Genomic DNA, 15798 nt, shown 5'->3' on the forward strand with positions numbered 1-15798 from the left:
AGAAAGGGAGAGGAGAAAAAGGAACATCGTAATAAAGGGCGCGGAATGGGGGGGGGGGGGAATGTGATAACGGGACAGCGGCAGAATTGTTAAAGAAAAATATGAGAGTAGAGGTGGAGGTAGAGGTGGAGGTAGAGAGGACTCAGAAGGTAAGGGTGGGAATAAAGAACACAATAATAATCGCAACGCTGAAATCGTTGGAGGAGAAGACGAGGGTAATGAGAGAGAAAAGCAAATTGGGAAAGGGGATATACATAGATAACGACCTAACGAAGAAGGAAAGGGAAATTCGACAAAAGTTAAGAAGAATAGCGAGAGCAATAAGGGAAAAGCGGGAGTACGTAAAAATAGGGTACAAGAAGTTGAAAATAGAAGATAGATGGTACAGGTGGAACGAAGGCGAGGAGAAGCTAGAAGAAGAAAGAAAGAGAGAGGCGAGAGATTGAGATAAGGAGAAAGAAAGGGGCGAGGGGGACACAAAGGGGTTGAAATTGTGCTTCTGCAACATAGCAGGGATATTGAACAAGGACAAAGAGGTATGGGAATATCTGAAGTCATTTGACGTAATCGGACTCACAGAAACATGGACAGAGGAAAGCAAATGGGAAAGGGTAAAGCATAGACTGCCCAAGGAATACGTCTGGAAATGCAGAGCAGCAAGGAAAGAAAAGAAGAAGGGAAGGGCGAGAGGGGGCATACTAACAGGCATAAATAAGAATCTGAGAGAAATAGAATGCAAGGAAACAAGCGATGAAATGGAAGGAGAGAAGCACGCTCGCCAGATATAGATGCGGCAACGTAGCTAAGGCAAGGGAGCACTGGAAAGAGGAGGAAGAAAGAAGGTGCAGGCTGTTCAATAAAGGAGAGGAAGATAGGAGACATATCCTGGAAGAATGTGAGGTAACAGATGGATCAAAGGGACTGGAAGAGACACTAAAGGAGACAGGAGAGGGGCTAGCAGTGCTGAAAGAGATAATGGAGAAGAGAAGAGAATACAGCTGGAATCAAAGGCCAAAGAACGACAGGCAGAAGGGTTAGGGCAAAATAAAGGTGCAATGAAACATATGTCGTATTACAAGGTAGCATAAGTGTACTGTAAGGTGACTTAAGTAGTAATATAAGAAAGTATGTAAACCGGAAGTCGTCCAAAGCCGAAAGGCAGGGACTAAGTTTAATAAATAATATTATTAATTTATTATTATTATTATTATAAATACTTTAATGTATTATTATTATTTATTTATATAACTTATAATGTTTTATTATTAATTTATAAATATTTGATTTGAATATTATTTAAATTAATTTTATTTGTTAATAGTTAATATTAAAATTCATTAAGTTATATTTATTTTTGTATAAATTTTAAAAATAAATATTTATAATATGGTGTTTAGATAATTTTTAACTGAAGTTTAAATTTTTAAATTTATTTTATTAAATTATTTAAAATTAAATTTTATTAATTATTAAAATTTATTATTATTGTTATTATATTATTATTAATGTTAGTTTTATTATATTCTATAAACTCAGCAGTTTATAATTTTAAATATTTTATTTATACTAATTTTTATAATTTAATAAAATTAAATTTTTAGCTATTGTTTTAATAAATTTATTATAATAAATAGAGTATTTTAATATATTTTATTATTTTAAAATTTATATTGATTTTATAAAGATGGGAATGATTAGTATTAAAATGAATTATTTAAAATTATGTTGTTAATATATATATATTGAAAATAATCTTTTTTTAATAACATACTAAATTTTTAATTATTATATTATTTTTTACAATTAATATAATAATTTTTTAATCATTTAATAAATTTATTAATTGGACGTGTGTGTATTATGTTTAATTATTTAAAATAATTTATAAAGAAATTGATTTAAAATTGATAGAAGAATTATTAAAATATATTATTAATTATTTAATTTACATTAATTAGTATTTTAAATTTTCTTATATATATGTTTATAATTTTATTAATAAGATATTTATTTATTTATTTATAATAGTTTTGGAAATAATTTTATTAATAAATAGAAATTTCAATTATTTTATAATAAATTATTATTATAAAAATTTATTATTATATAATATATTAATTATATTAAATTGTCTGAATTTAAATATATATATTTTATTTTATATTTTATTATTTAACATTTTAATATAATTATATTTTTAATTATGGGTTTTATTAATTTATTTATATTGAATAAATTGTTTAGTTAAATATTTTTATTTTTAATTTTATAATTATATTATTTTTATTAATACATATACATATAATTTATTAAGGATAATTTTGTATTAAATTTTTATTAAATAATTAGAAATTTATTAATATTATAGTATAAATATATATATATAAATATTAATTTTTAAAATTAGAATATTATTAGTAAGAAAAGGTTTTGTAAATAATATCAAATTTAAAATAATTTTTAAGATAATAGAAAGTTTTATTTCTATGGTATGATTTCAAGTCATACACTTATTCAAGTTCATTAACTTATTTTTTTTTCTTTAATAAGAAATCTCAAATATTATTTTAAAAAATGAAAAGATTAAGTATATAAAATATAATGATGTAAATATTAAGTTTAAATTAGTATATGGATATTCAATTATTTGTTTTCCTAATCAAGTGAATATAATAAAAATATTAATAAATCATCAATAAAGAATTTTACTAATAACCTAAAATTTATTATTTTTTAAATTATTTAAATTAATTGATGGAATTATATATAAAATAAAATTGATATGAATAATATAATTACTCCACCTAATTTATTTGGGATTATTCTTAAAATTGAATATGCAAATAAAAAATATCATTCAGTGTTACGTCGGGCGAACCTCTACTTGGACCAGGCCATACACCGCGGGCCAGCCGGGAGCCAGATGTCCGCTCATCCTTGTTGCGTACCCTCAATAGTCCCAAGGACCCATCATAAATCCCAGTAATTTGGTAGCTAAGGTCCTTCAGACCCAACAAATATCTTTTTTCTAAATCACTTTCTAAAGACTGTTGTCTTCTACGGCTTGACACGGGAAAATTAGTTTTTCTCACGTACGATGCTTCCCACTAGCAACTTTCTATCGAGGGCGACGAGGGGTTAGGTTGGGGTTAGGTTGGGGTTAGGTTGGGGAGCATGAGGCGGATATGGGTTCTCAGGGCGTAGGACCACGCCCTGGGAAACCCCGATGGACCTGATATTCTCCTATAGTCGGGTAGCGGCTGGTCGGTGCCTTTGGTACCCGCCAGCTCGCCGATCCGGTGCGGAGAATTTCGATGAAGTAGGTGGGCCCATATCTGCCAAGACCACTCACCTCACCTTCTCGTGGGGCTTCCCGTCACCCTGCACCGGCTTTGACCGGGGTAGAGTGCGAAAGAGTGAGTGGCACCAGGATGGAAACTCGAGGACGACCTAGGCGAAACTTATAATAAAACAAAATGGATTGTGAAAAACTAAAGAAAAACGTTTACGGTGCAGGGGTCCAGTACCGGCGCAGTCGTGGGTAGTCAAGTGGGCCTCACTGGGTCGTCATCTCACGACCACGGCCGTTCGAAGGTGGACCGCCAGGCTCCCGGACGTGTTTCTGCGCCTAGCGATGATAGCAATGTTAGGTACTAATAAAAAAAAAAAAAAAAAGAAGAAGAGAGAAAGAGAAGAGAAAAAAAAGAGAAAGAGAGAGAGGGAGAGATAAGGAAAATATATATATAATAAATAACAACTAACATAATCATAACATATTATATATATTATATTATATACAGGGATACAGTATTCGTACAAAGGAACAGATCCGAACGAAACATATATAAAAAAATATATATATTAACTGTTTTTGTATGTATGTACAGAACGGGTGGCGAATTCATCAACTCTGACATAGAGGACCCAGACGGGCCCGTACCCGCATTCGATCTGGAAGCGAAGGAGGATGTTCAGTCTTGCCTCTGTGTTCGGTTGATACGTTCCGTCTACCATTTAGATAACGGTTATCTTTGTAAAGACTGTTTCGACAACCTAGATCCAGACGACCAGGACCCATGCGACGACCCGCCCACTCATTTCCTATGCGGAGTACCTGCAAGGACACAAATATCACAATGTCGTATGTGTGATATAAACCTAACGGACCTACAACCCGCTATATCATGCCTCCCATGCATGATCGTTTACAATAATCTGACTGACATCGAAAGAATTTTTTTAGTTCAAGGAATAGCAATCCGCACCGTAGAACTGTAAAGCACCTGAACGCTACGCACGAAACCAAATACTTATGCTATCCACCTGTAAACAAACAATCTTTATAACTATACATATAATTCTCACTTATATTTACCAATATATATATACACGCATGTTGTAAAGTAGGCGATATCTATAACACTCATTTCCATTGATAATGCAAGTGACTCATAAAATAAGCCGTCATATTTACCATTTCACACACATATATATATATATAACTCTACCTAGCCGAGGCCACACACCGCGGGCAATATGGCAACCAGATGTCTTCGGATACTCGCAGCGTATCCTCCATAGTTTCAAGGACCTTCCATAAATTTCATAGATTTCCTAGAAAAGGTCCTTCAAACAAAACAAACATCTGGTTCGGAAGAATTTCCAAAGACTATTGTCTACCACGGCTTAACTAAGGAAAGTTAGTTTTTCTCACGTACGCTGCAACTTTCCTCCCACTAACCACTTTCTCTCGAGGGCGGTTAAGACCCTTCGTCGAACCAATTAAAAACGAAGCCTATTCCCTCACTCTCCTAAATAACATCGGCACGAACAAATCCGATGGTCCCGTGCGCTAGACACACTCATCCTTAGCTCTCCTCCGAGACAGCATCGTGTCCCAAGAGTACTGTTTTTGCATCCTTCGAACGGTCAACATCCTTCCACCGGGTATACACACCCGCAGATCAGTCAATCACCCATCTCGTACATACGCACCAGTGTAACTATCCTCGTTATAAGTTGTGGAATAAACGGTGAAATATAACTTACTACTGTGTCATATTCATATCAACCACCTCTGTTATCCTAACCGAAACAGGGGAGCGACTACTTCACGGCGTCGATTCACCGAATCGTAGCGAGAATTTACGCCTCTCGCTGACGCGTTTTCCTCGCGACCGCGTCTCTCCGCGAACGGTCGTAACACTTATATATTTATAACAATAAAACAAATCTCATTTATACTACTTACCAATACGTATGCATATATGTATATAATTATAACCCCTTAGCATTCATAATATTTATTTTCACTGATAACATGTACGTAAAACCTAAAATAAAACAAAAGTTTTAATAATAATAATAATAAAAAAAACAAAGAGGATGAGAAGAAAAAAAGGAAAAAATATATATATAGATATAAAAATTTTTCTTTATATATATATATATATATATTAATAATAATAAAAGGTTATTCTTATTTCTAATAAAGTCGAGAGTAAGAAACGATTTAATAAATTGTTAATAGGAAGATGAATCACCTGGTCATCGTACTTACCCTCATCGAAATAGCATATGGCCTGGTAGGATACGACTGCAATGGCAACCACCTCAACGTTACCACCATCTCTTTAAACTCCATCGGGGACTGCAGCATACAGCCTGCGATGACAGAAACCCAAGACATCTACATTCAACTACTGCAACTCTCAGAATTCGAATTTAGCTGTGCGGGCATAGCCCATCAGATTTGGTGGCAGCGGTGGAATACGCTCCACAGAGGATTAAAGTTGTCACGCTTGTCAATAAAATATATATATTTAAGAAACAATGGCGACTGAATTGGAATCGTTGGACAAAGAAATGGTTTTGACATTGTCGGAAAAACTCAAAGCATGGGATGCGAACTTTCGCGATATGAGTGCAAAACTCGCCGAACTACAAAACGGCATGTTCGAACTTAAAACAAAACAGGAACCTAAAACACCCGTATTGCCGCCGACAACACAACAAGAGACGGTCCAGCCGAGTGGACATACCCAGCCAATTAAGCTAAAAAATGCGATCGAATCGGTGCCAGTGTTCGACGGATATCGACCATCGGTATTCCACCTTTTAAGAGCTTGTGAGCGCGCGCAAAATATGATACCCAGATATCAGGAACCTCAATTAGTAAAATTGTTAGTAAATAAGCTCCGTGGACACGCGTTCCTCGCCATCGAAGACACAGAATTAATGAGTCTAAATGATTTCGGAAATAAATTAAAGGATCTATTCGGCCCAAAAAAAATCTCTCAACGAATATAAAGGGGACTTAGGAACGATATTTCAACGACCCGGGGAAGACATATGTGGCGGATCGGTATCAACAGGACGCTGACAGGACGAGGCATCAACGCGGCGCAACACCTCCCGGGCGATCCGCGGGTACCAACCGCCAACACTAGAGGGCTACGACGACAACGAGTCTGTCTGTCTAACTCGCTAGCGGTCGAATATACGAGCGATTGATATAAATACCGCACCTAGCGAGACTCCCTCTACGTCTAAGGCAGGGACTACCGGGCACAGCCTTACTGACGAGTCCACCGGTAGTCCCGGGACGAAACGCACAACTCTCTTTTCATCCGTCACATATATTAGATTATATGGATCGCGTTAGAAATCTTAGATTGGCAATAATGGACGGAGAAAGAGGCGACTACGGCATCATATCCCCCGATATCCAAGATACCATAGATTGGGAAACGAGAGAAGCTTTCGTTAAAGGACTTCCGAACGAAGTATATGTGCGAGAAAAAATAGCAGGGTACCACACTTTAGAAGATGCGTATCGTCAAGCCGTCAAAGCAACACACGAATTGAGACGAATAACCGATAGAACGCGACCCCAACGACCGACACCCTCGAACTATTACAGACGCGACAACGCACGTCCTTCGAACACTAACAACAATATCAGGAACAACCGCCAAGATCGAAGATCGGTACCTCCATCGCAGAATTTTTCGAATACTACAAGACAAAATATCACGTGTAAGTATTGTAAAAAACCCGGGCATTTAGTGAAAGACTGTTACAAATTTAAAGCCCGAGTAGATGCCGGATTAATCGTACCCTATGCTTCGAGACCATCGGGAAACCAAACGCGTTCTTCGGGAGAATGGGGCGAGCCACGAAGGAACGATACGCCGAATCGCCCAAGAGTACAGGCGGCAATCAGGCGACCGGCGCCGACGGCAACAAACTGAACAAGGGCAGCCACCCCCGCGAGATCGACTCCACCATCCTTAACGAGAGACAGAGCGAACGCAATGCCGACTATAAGATCGAACGAACAACCACTAAATACTGTGGGGGAGTCATCCCACAACCAAACAAGGTCACAGACAGAGAATCCAGAATCTCAAGACAAAAGGGAAAGAGTGAAGCACAAGCAACCGGCGAAGGAAAATCATCAGGAGTTGAATTCAGATTCGGAAGGCGACATCTCCGAATTATTTCAATAAAATTTAACGATTCCCCAACGCCCCAACTGCACGAATAGTTTCCCCAGATCTAAAAACTAAGACGAGTTTATTATTAGACTCTGGATCGGAAATCAATATTATCAAAAAACCTGCTTTACCCGATTCAGCCATCATCGACGAAAAGGAATCAATCGAAGTGCGAGGAATTACGGCAACGAGCCTGGTCTCCCTAGGGCAGACGGTAATACAGGTGGCGGGCCGTCCGGTTCTTTTTCATGTAGTCGATGATTCGTTGCTAATCGATCAAGACGGAATCCTAGGATCCGAATTTTTTGCAGGTTGTAAGGCTCGTCTAGATTACGAGGGAAAACATATCAGATGGGGAAATATTTACATCCCCTTCGATACTAAGGAAAAAATAGTTATACCGAAGCGAAGTTCAATAACGTGTTCTATTAATATCGCTAATCCAGAGATGAAAGAGGGATTTATTCCAAAAATCGAGCCGAACAAGGGAATCTATTTTGGTAATGCAGTTATGAGGAATCATAAAGGAAAAGGTTACATAAGAGTAATAAATACTACTTCAAGAGATTACGAATTTACAACGATGGTAATTAAGGAATTTGAAAATCCCTCCCCGCTTCCTAGGACAGCGTGTAATACAGTTTTAAAATCGAAGGAAAGTAGATACGATAAAATAAATGAGTTACTACGACTCGAACATTTGAGCGAAGAAGAAAAGGAAAATGTTAAAAAGTTGATTCGTAATAATCAAGATAGGTTTCATATTCCAGGAGATACATTGGAAGCAACCGAAGTTCTGGAACAAAGGATAATCACGACGGACAATATACCCATCAATACTAAACAGTATCGATATCCGCCAATACATCGAGAAGAAATAAATTGACAGGTCCAAGAGCTACTAGATACGGACGTAGTGGAACCATCAATATATCCATATAACTCCCCGTTATGGATTGTGCACAAAAAACCCGATTCGCAAAGAAATAAGCGCTGGAGACTAGTCATCGATTATAGAAAATTGAACGATAAAACGATTGGCGATGCCTTCCCACTACCCAACATTACAGAAATATTGGATCAATTAGGAAGTGCAAAATATTTTTCCACGTTCGACTTGGCATCGGGCTTTCACGAGATCCGTATGTCACAGGAAGATGCCCACAAAACAGCATTTTCGACACCATACGGGCATTTTCAATTCAAAAGAATGCCCTTTGGATTAAAGAATTCCCCAGCAACATTTCAACGGTTGATGAATTCAATATTATCTGGTCTGCAAGGAATAGAACTATTCGTCTATCTGGACGACATAGTGATTTATTCCACGTCTCTCCAAAAACACGAAATTAAGTTCAATAAGTTAATGGAAAGACTGAGGAAAGCTAAATTACGATTACAACCTGATAAGTGCGAATTTTTACGACACGAGGTGAATTATTTGGGACATATAATTAGCGAGGATGGCGTGAAACCCGACCCAAAGAAAGTCGAAGCCGTATCAAAATTTCCACGGCCGAAGAGGGCGAAAAATATCAAACAATTTCTGGGACTATCAGGACATTACAGAAGATTTATACCCGATTTCTCCAAGATCGCGAAACCATTGACACAACTATTAAAGAAAGACACTCCCTTTAAATGGACAGAAGATCAGGAAAACGCATTCAATAATTTAAAGACAGCGTTAGTGACGAAACCCGTCCTGCAATATCTAGACCTTTCTAAACCCTTTAACCTTACTTCAGACGCATCAGGATATGCAATAAGCGGTGTACTGAGTCAAGGGCCAATCGGAAAGGATTTGCCGATTGCGTATGCCTCAAGGCTATTAAATCCCGCCGAACAAAACTATTCTACCATAGAAAAGGAGTGTCTGGCAATTGTTTACAGAGCAATGCACTTCCGACCGTATCTTTACGGAAGAAAGTTTACCATCGTAACCGATCATAAACCTTTAGTGTGGATGCATTCTATCAAGGATCTTACTTCAAGAATTTGGAAATGGAAATTAAAACTATCGGACTTCGAATTTGATATTGTATACAAAGAAGGCAGGGCGAACACAAACGCAGACGCATTATCTAGGAACCCTCCGGAAGTTTGTTTACCAATCAGAAAAAGAGAGGAAGTCTCACCGATTCGCTATCCAGTCTCAAAAAGATTCGAAATAGACACATCAACGGAAGACTCTCCCATATTCGAAGCCAAACCACGCATCTTGCCTCAATCCACTGATCTTACAAAACAAGGAAAAGTTTCTACTCGAAAGCATCTTACACTGGAAGAAACGCCCGTAAAGTATTCTGACGAAGCACTGACGGAGCTCGATGTAAACACAAATAGAGAAATAACCGATCAAGGAAAAAGGCGCATGGACACAACAGGCGAGGAAGAACCCTCCGCCATAATTCCAGAACTAACTCAACAACGAGAAAAGGATACGCATGTCTCAAAAAGATTCAAACCGGATACGTCAACCGAAGACTCTCCCATATTCGAAGCTAAACCACACGTCTTGCCTCAATCCAGTGATTCTAAAAATCAAGAAAAGGGTTTTACCCGAAAACATTTTACGATAGAAGAAACTCCCATAAAATATTTAGACCAAGCATTAGCAGAAATCGATGTAAGTACAGATAGAGAAATAACCAATCGAGAAAAGGAAGACACGAATACAACAAGCGAAAAAGAGACCTCCACTGTAATTCCAGAACTAATTCAACAACGAGAAAAGGACACGAGACCTACGATAATTGCGGAACTAAGAATTTCAGAAACCCGAGACTCAATTGCGAGAGTAAATGACCATAAAGTAGTATTTATAGATATACATGGCAACCCGATAGATAAAGGAGCCTTAGAAATGAAGGAAACGGGAAAATTGCCTCGTTATGAAGATTTAATGTTAGAAAAAGCAAGATTGAATTACGATTCTGGAAAATACATTGTATCCCTACCGATAAAGGAAAATAGAAATATTCCAATAACACCAGACAATTTATTAAACTCGCTAAGATCTCTATTAGACGTAGTAAATGAAAAACAGTTAACTTCGTTCAGCATTAGCAAAGGAGACTTGGAGGAAATACCCTGGCGAAATACAATCAGAAAATTAAAGGAAATATTTATGGAAAAAACCTTAACCATCACCATTTGCACTGAGGAAGTAATTACCCCACCTGTGGAAGCGCGGAACAACATAATACGAGAAAAACATGAATCAAGCGTAGCAGGACACAAAGGAATAACAAAAACTTATCAAAGAATACGACAACATTACTATTGGGAAAATATGAAAAAGGAAATTCAAGATTACGTAAGAACATGTAAGGAATGTCAATTGAAGAAACTCACAAGAATAAAAGGAAAGCAACCAATGGTACTTACAGACACACCAGGTAAAGCGTTCGATAAGGTTAGTATGGATATTGTAGGTCCATTACCAAAGACCCAAAAGGGAAACGAATATATATTAACTATCCAAGACTTATTAACAAAATACTCAATTGGGATTCCACTAGGAGGAATCTCTTCAGCCGGGATAGCGGACGCTTTTGTAAAGCGATTTATTTGTCGTTTCGGGTCACCGAGAGCTATTCTCACTGATCAAGAAACGAACTTTACATCCTCACTAATGAAGAAAGTAGCAAAGAGATTCCGCATCAAACAATATACATAGTAAAAGGATATTTTATTATGTATTAATCTAAGTAGTATTGTTATATTATGATATCTAACATGCAGAAGCGGATTTTGTAATGCACAATAGCGGCCGCACACACAATGCATTATACACATATTAAATTAAATGAATTAAACAGTACCTTTATAGCCACAGATATAAGACGATTGAAGGCAACCGCAGTAAGTATCCAAGGCATATCGAAGAATTGGATGACGTTGCGGGAATGATCCAGGTAATATATATGTGTGCGAATTCTATCAAACCGATAATCTAAGATACATACTTAAAACTAGCCTACATTCCGGTAAAAGATAAATAAATAATTGGCATTTCATTTCGTATGAATACTACACTGCCAAGAGAAATACGCATATGAATACGTATATATATATATATATATATGTGTGTGCGTGTGTGTGTGTGTGTGTGTGTATGTGTGCGCGTATGTTTTATATTGTCGAATACTCTATAAAATAGACTACTCAAAACAATAAATAACGCAATCGAAGAATTACGAAACATTAGCCATATTAAAATGACACACAACATAAATATATATATATATATATATATATATATATATGCGTATATTCACACGAACAATACTTGTCATTTTAAAGCAATATTAATAAGTAAATGTTTAATTGCGGTAGAATAAGGAAAACGAGCGGCAGACGGAAAATTACTTCGATATCAAACAAAATTACAGACCCGTCACTATAACTTTGCTGATGACATTTATGAGCAGCCATGTTAGATTTAAACGCGTCATGGCGACAGGAATATTAAGGATTAATGGAAGTCAGGCGCGAGAAATAAATCATGAAAACACATTGTTAACACTTTTCTTTAATAAAATCTGTGCGCCACTACAAATGTGAAAAAAAAAATATATATATATATAACCAATTAAAAGGGGGGAAATATAAAATTAAAATACATATATTTAACAAACATAAAATAGATATCACATTTAAAAAAAAAAATATATATATATATATATGTAGTATCGTGGACGAAAGGCCTAAGAAATATCGGGCGAACTATGAACAATGTCGCGAGAGCCGAGGCGCCGTCGGGCCCATCAATGTGTCATCGGTCTTTTCAAGTGCATAGTTTCGTGGAAAAGACCTACGTGACCCTGGCCACGAGCGCCTGTAGAACACGTGTGCGGTGGGCCTAGGAAAAAGACAACGGAATGCGGCAACGGCCAGAGCGTTAGTCGAAAAGCAGAGTGCGAGTCGAGGAGCCGTGTGCGAGTTGAGCGGAGACAGAGGTTGCGAGTGGCGTTGCCGATAGAGTGTGGATTGCGCTGTTTTCTGTGCGTTTGGCGTGAATAGTTCAGGTTGAACAACAATCGTCTTTTTCTGTCTGATTAACATCTCTATTGTCCACTCTTTGTAAACACATTATATCACGATATTACATATATATCATACATAAAAACAAAAGACGTTTAAAAGGAAAAAAATAATAATAATAAGGAACCTCTGATGGAAATGCCTTCGCAAACATTGTTCGAACGTCGATCACCGAAACCTAGGGAAACAACAAGAAAGGGAAAACATCAAAATCGCAAAAACAATCATAAGCGTACCCCCAGCGGAACACCACCCCGTGAGGGATGGCATTATAAATAAGCAAAGCAACGTAGAGCACGGACTACAACGATAATCATCATTTAGCGATTAACATTATTATTCTGGTGAACATTATTACGCTCAATTATCATTTATTATTCCGGTGAACATTCTTATTACGTTGCTCACTCACTAACATTATCGTTATTATACTCACCAATTATCGATTATCATTATCATCCCGGTGAATATTCTTATTACATTATTCTTTGTTCATTATTATTGCGATCTTCGTTATTACGGTTCAAAATTATTTTGTTCACTCTTTGTTAATTATTTTGTTACTACGTTCGTTATTGCGCTCATCTTTAGAAATTTTGTATAGTATTTTGCGCTTCGGGGTCTTTAGTTTTTCGGTCAAGAAAAGAGAGCCGCGACTAAGTAAAAAGAAAATTTTATCTTTGAATGCGCATTGTAATTGCGGTATTAATCTAGTTAGTAAACTGTTCTGTCCGTATCGAAATAGATAAATAAAGTAAACGTTAATAGTAAACTATATTCGAGTTCAAGTAATAAACCCAGCAAAGCTTCGATAACCAACGGAGCAGCTGAGGTAAATGGCGCCAGACAGCGCCTACTCCTCAAGGTAAGAAAATTAATTTTGAGAATTTCCTTCTTCTCTGATAATTTCGTTGCCCTCGAGAATCGAATTAGAACTTCCTATCATCGATCTCGTTTTATTTTCGTGAACGGTTTTGCAGATAGAATCATTGTTTAAACTTTAAACAAAGGAGTTGTCCGCTGTGTCGGCTTGTGCGAACGGTGTTTCCAGCTACTGAACCACCCACTAATCTTCGCATTCCTCCTCCCATTGTTGGCAAAATATTGCCCGTCTTTGGGCAAGGCTTGCGAAATCACACAAATCCCGCACAGAAAGGATTATTAAATACATCGTCGGGGTCAATCGAAAATTAAGAGCAATACCGGCATTGCTAATAACCGATATTCTTGCCATCGTTGCATGCGATTGTAAGAACAATTTCCCTTCGGAAATTTAACCAAAGGATCGTTCGCTGTGTTGGCTTGTGCAAACGGTGTTTTCGATTATCAAAAACATCCGTCGATCTTCGCATTCCTCCTCCCACTGTTGGTAAAATACTACCCGTCTTCGGGCAAGGCTTGCGAAATCACACGAGTCCCACACAGAGAGGATCGTTAGAATCATCCTCGATTATTAAACTCAGAAGGCAAGAAAATCGTGGTAACAGAATCCATCGTAGTAAATGAATTGAGTTTCGGTTCCAACGGCAAACGATTACAGTGAAATTAAAAGAGAAGAAGAAATCGAACGTAAAAATAAATTTATATATAAACAACGGAAAATCACACATTCCTATCCGATCCAGCAACGCTAAAATATATATATGTCGGAGATGAAAGGAAAGCCGAAGCCTTTCCTTGGAAATTTTGGGAACATCCTCTAGTACCTTAGCCTAGATTTTATTATAGTTGTAATTGCTTAAGATTTGTAATAAGCGAGATTGGGTTCGAGGTGACAATCGGTCGCTGAACGTAGCCACGGTCACGGGATGGATGTTTTATCTAACGGAGGTCTGGAGTGGTTGTATGTGTTTTCCGAGAAATGTGGTTGTGGCGGCATGCGGCCTCGAGAGCGAGCCTAGCCACGTGTGATGTTGCCTCGGAGGTGCCGATGCAATGGGACATACATTGTATTAGTAATCAAAACTCCAGGCAGAAACTGCCTAGCAACGGCGTTTGGAACTTTCTCGATGCTTCCAACGAGTGTGCCTAGCAACGGCGTTTGGAACCTTCTCGATGCTTCCAAACGGGTATAGAAAACAAAATGCAATCGCACAGGGAGAAAAATCTCCACGAGGCTGGCATTCTTGCGATTGCCTTGGAGAGTGATACATCGAGCATTTTCGACGATCGCATTTGCATCTAAGTTAGTTTCGCTTAGTAAGGAGTTATCCCGGTGACCGTGGATTCGTTTGAACTCAAACATTGCTAATAGTATTATTTAATTTAATTATTCGTAGATCGTATTATTCATTAGGCGTAGTGTTTGTTAGACTTATTATTAGTTGTACTTATTATTTGTTAAGCTTAGTGATAGACCTGTATATACGTGTAAATAAAATCTCGGCTTTGTGAAACGATGGCTAGTCCACATGAAGAGTCGTCGCGCGCCCAAAATTCGAATCGTGATCCGACATCAGAAGTGGGATTAGAACCGTTTAAAGTGCTACAAGAGCAAATGGTTCTTATGCGCGAGTTAATTCAGACGCTAGCGCACAAACCGGGGGAGCAAAGACCGAGTACGGAATCTAAGGATGCAACGTTACCACGTTTTGACCCCGAAGGCGCGGGCGCCGATCCATCCGCGTGGTGCTCTCATGCTGATCTGATTTTGAAAGACCACCCGATGCAAGATAGTGCGTTACTTTCCGCTCTAAATCGCGCCCTAAGGGGTTCTGCTGCGCATTGGCTTTCACAAATGGTGCGCGGTGGAGAACTTACCTGGCCAACGTTTAAGGAACAATTTCTTTCGCGTTTTGGTGGCAGAGAGACAGCCGCTTCGGCGTTAATAAGGATATCCAGAGAACGACCGTCGGAGACTGAATCCCCGGGAGCGTACGGTAGTCGCCTCCGCTCCATGCTGCAGATGAAGTTGCAAGATCTAACGATGCCCGAAGTGATCAATGCCCTCGCCCTTTATATACTGAGTTCACAAGATCGACGCTTTCGGCGACTAACGCTCGCGAATAATATCAGGACGGAGGACCAATTTCATGATGAAATGAGGATTCTCCCTTACAACGATCAGCCAAGACATTTTCGCCAAGAAATTCACTAACGGAACCTGAAGCTAAACGAAGCAGGCTATCAGTTCCTCGGATTAAGTGCTACCGCTGTGGTGCTCACGGACATAGGAGAACGGAGTGTCGCCTGCAAACACAAACGGGGAAGGAGCAGGATATACGAAACCCGAAGGAAAAACGACCAGCCG

The 15798-nt window shown here is 38.1% G+C and overlaps 1 protein-coding gene across 1 annotated transcript; it reads left to right on the forward strand.

Moving 5' to 3' along the window:
* The first annotated feature begins 3859 nt into the window (after positions 1 to 3859).
* Positions 3860 to 4358, forward strand: LOC117241035. The gene is made up of 2 exons (XM_033507025.1): positions 3860 to 4267; positions 4304 to 4358. Exons 1-2 carry the CDS (start codon positions 3880 to 3882, stop codon positions 4327 to 4329), a joined length of 414 nt encoding a protein of 137 aa, XP_033362916.1. The 5' UTR covers positions 3860 to 3879; the 3' UTR covers positions 4330 to 4358.
* The last annotated feature ends 11440 nt before the right edge of the window (positions 4359 to 15798 follow it).

This window comes from Bombus vosnesenskii, unplaced genomic scaffold (genome assembly GCF_011952255.1).
Source record: "Bombus vosnesenskii isolate JDL3184/JDL3185 unplaced genomic scaffold, Bvos_JDL3184-5_v1.1 scf7180000015195, whole genome shotgun sequence".
In the NCBI taxonomy this organism is placed as follows: domain Eukaryota; kingdom Metazoa; phylum Arthropoda; class Insecta; order Hymenoptera; family Apidae; genus Bombus; species Bombus vosnesenskii.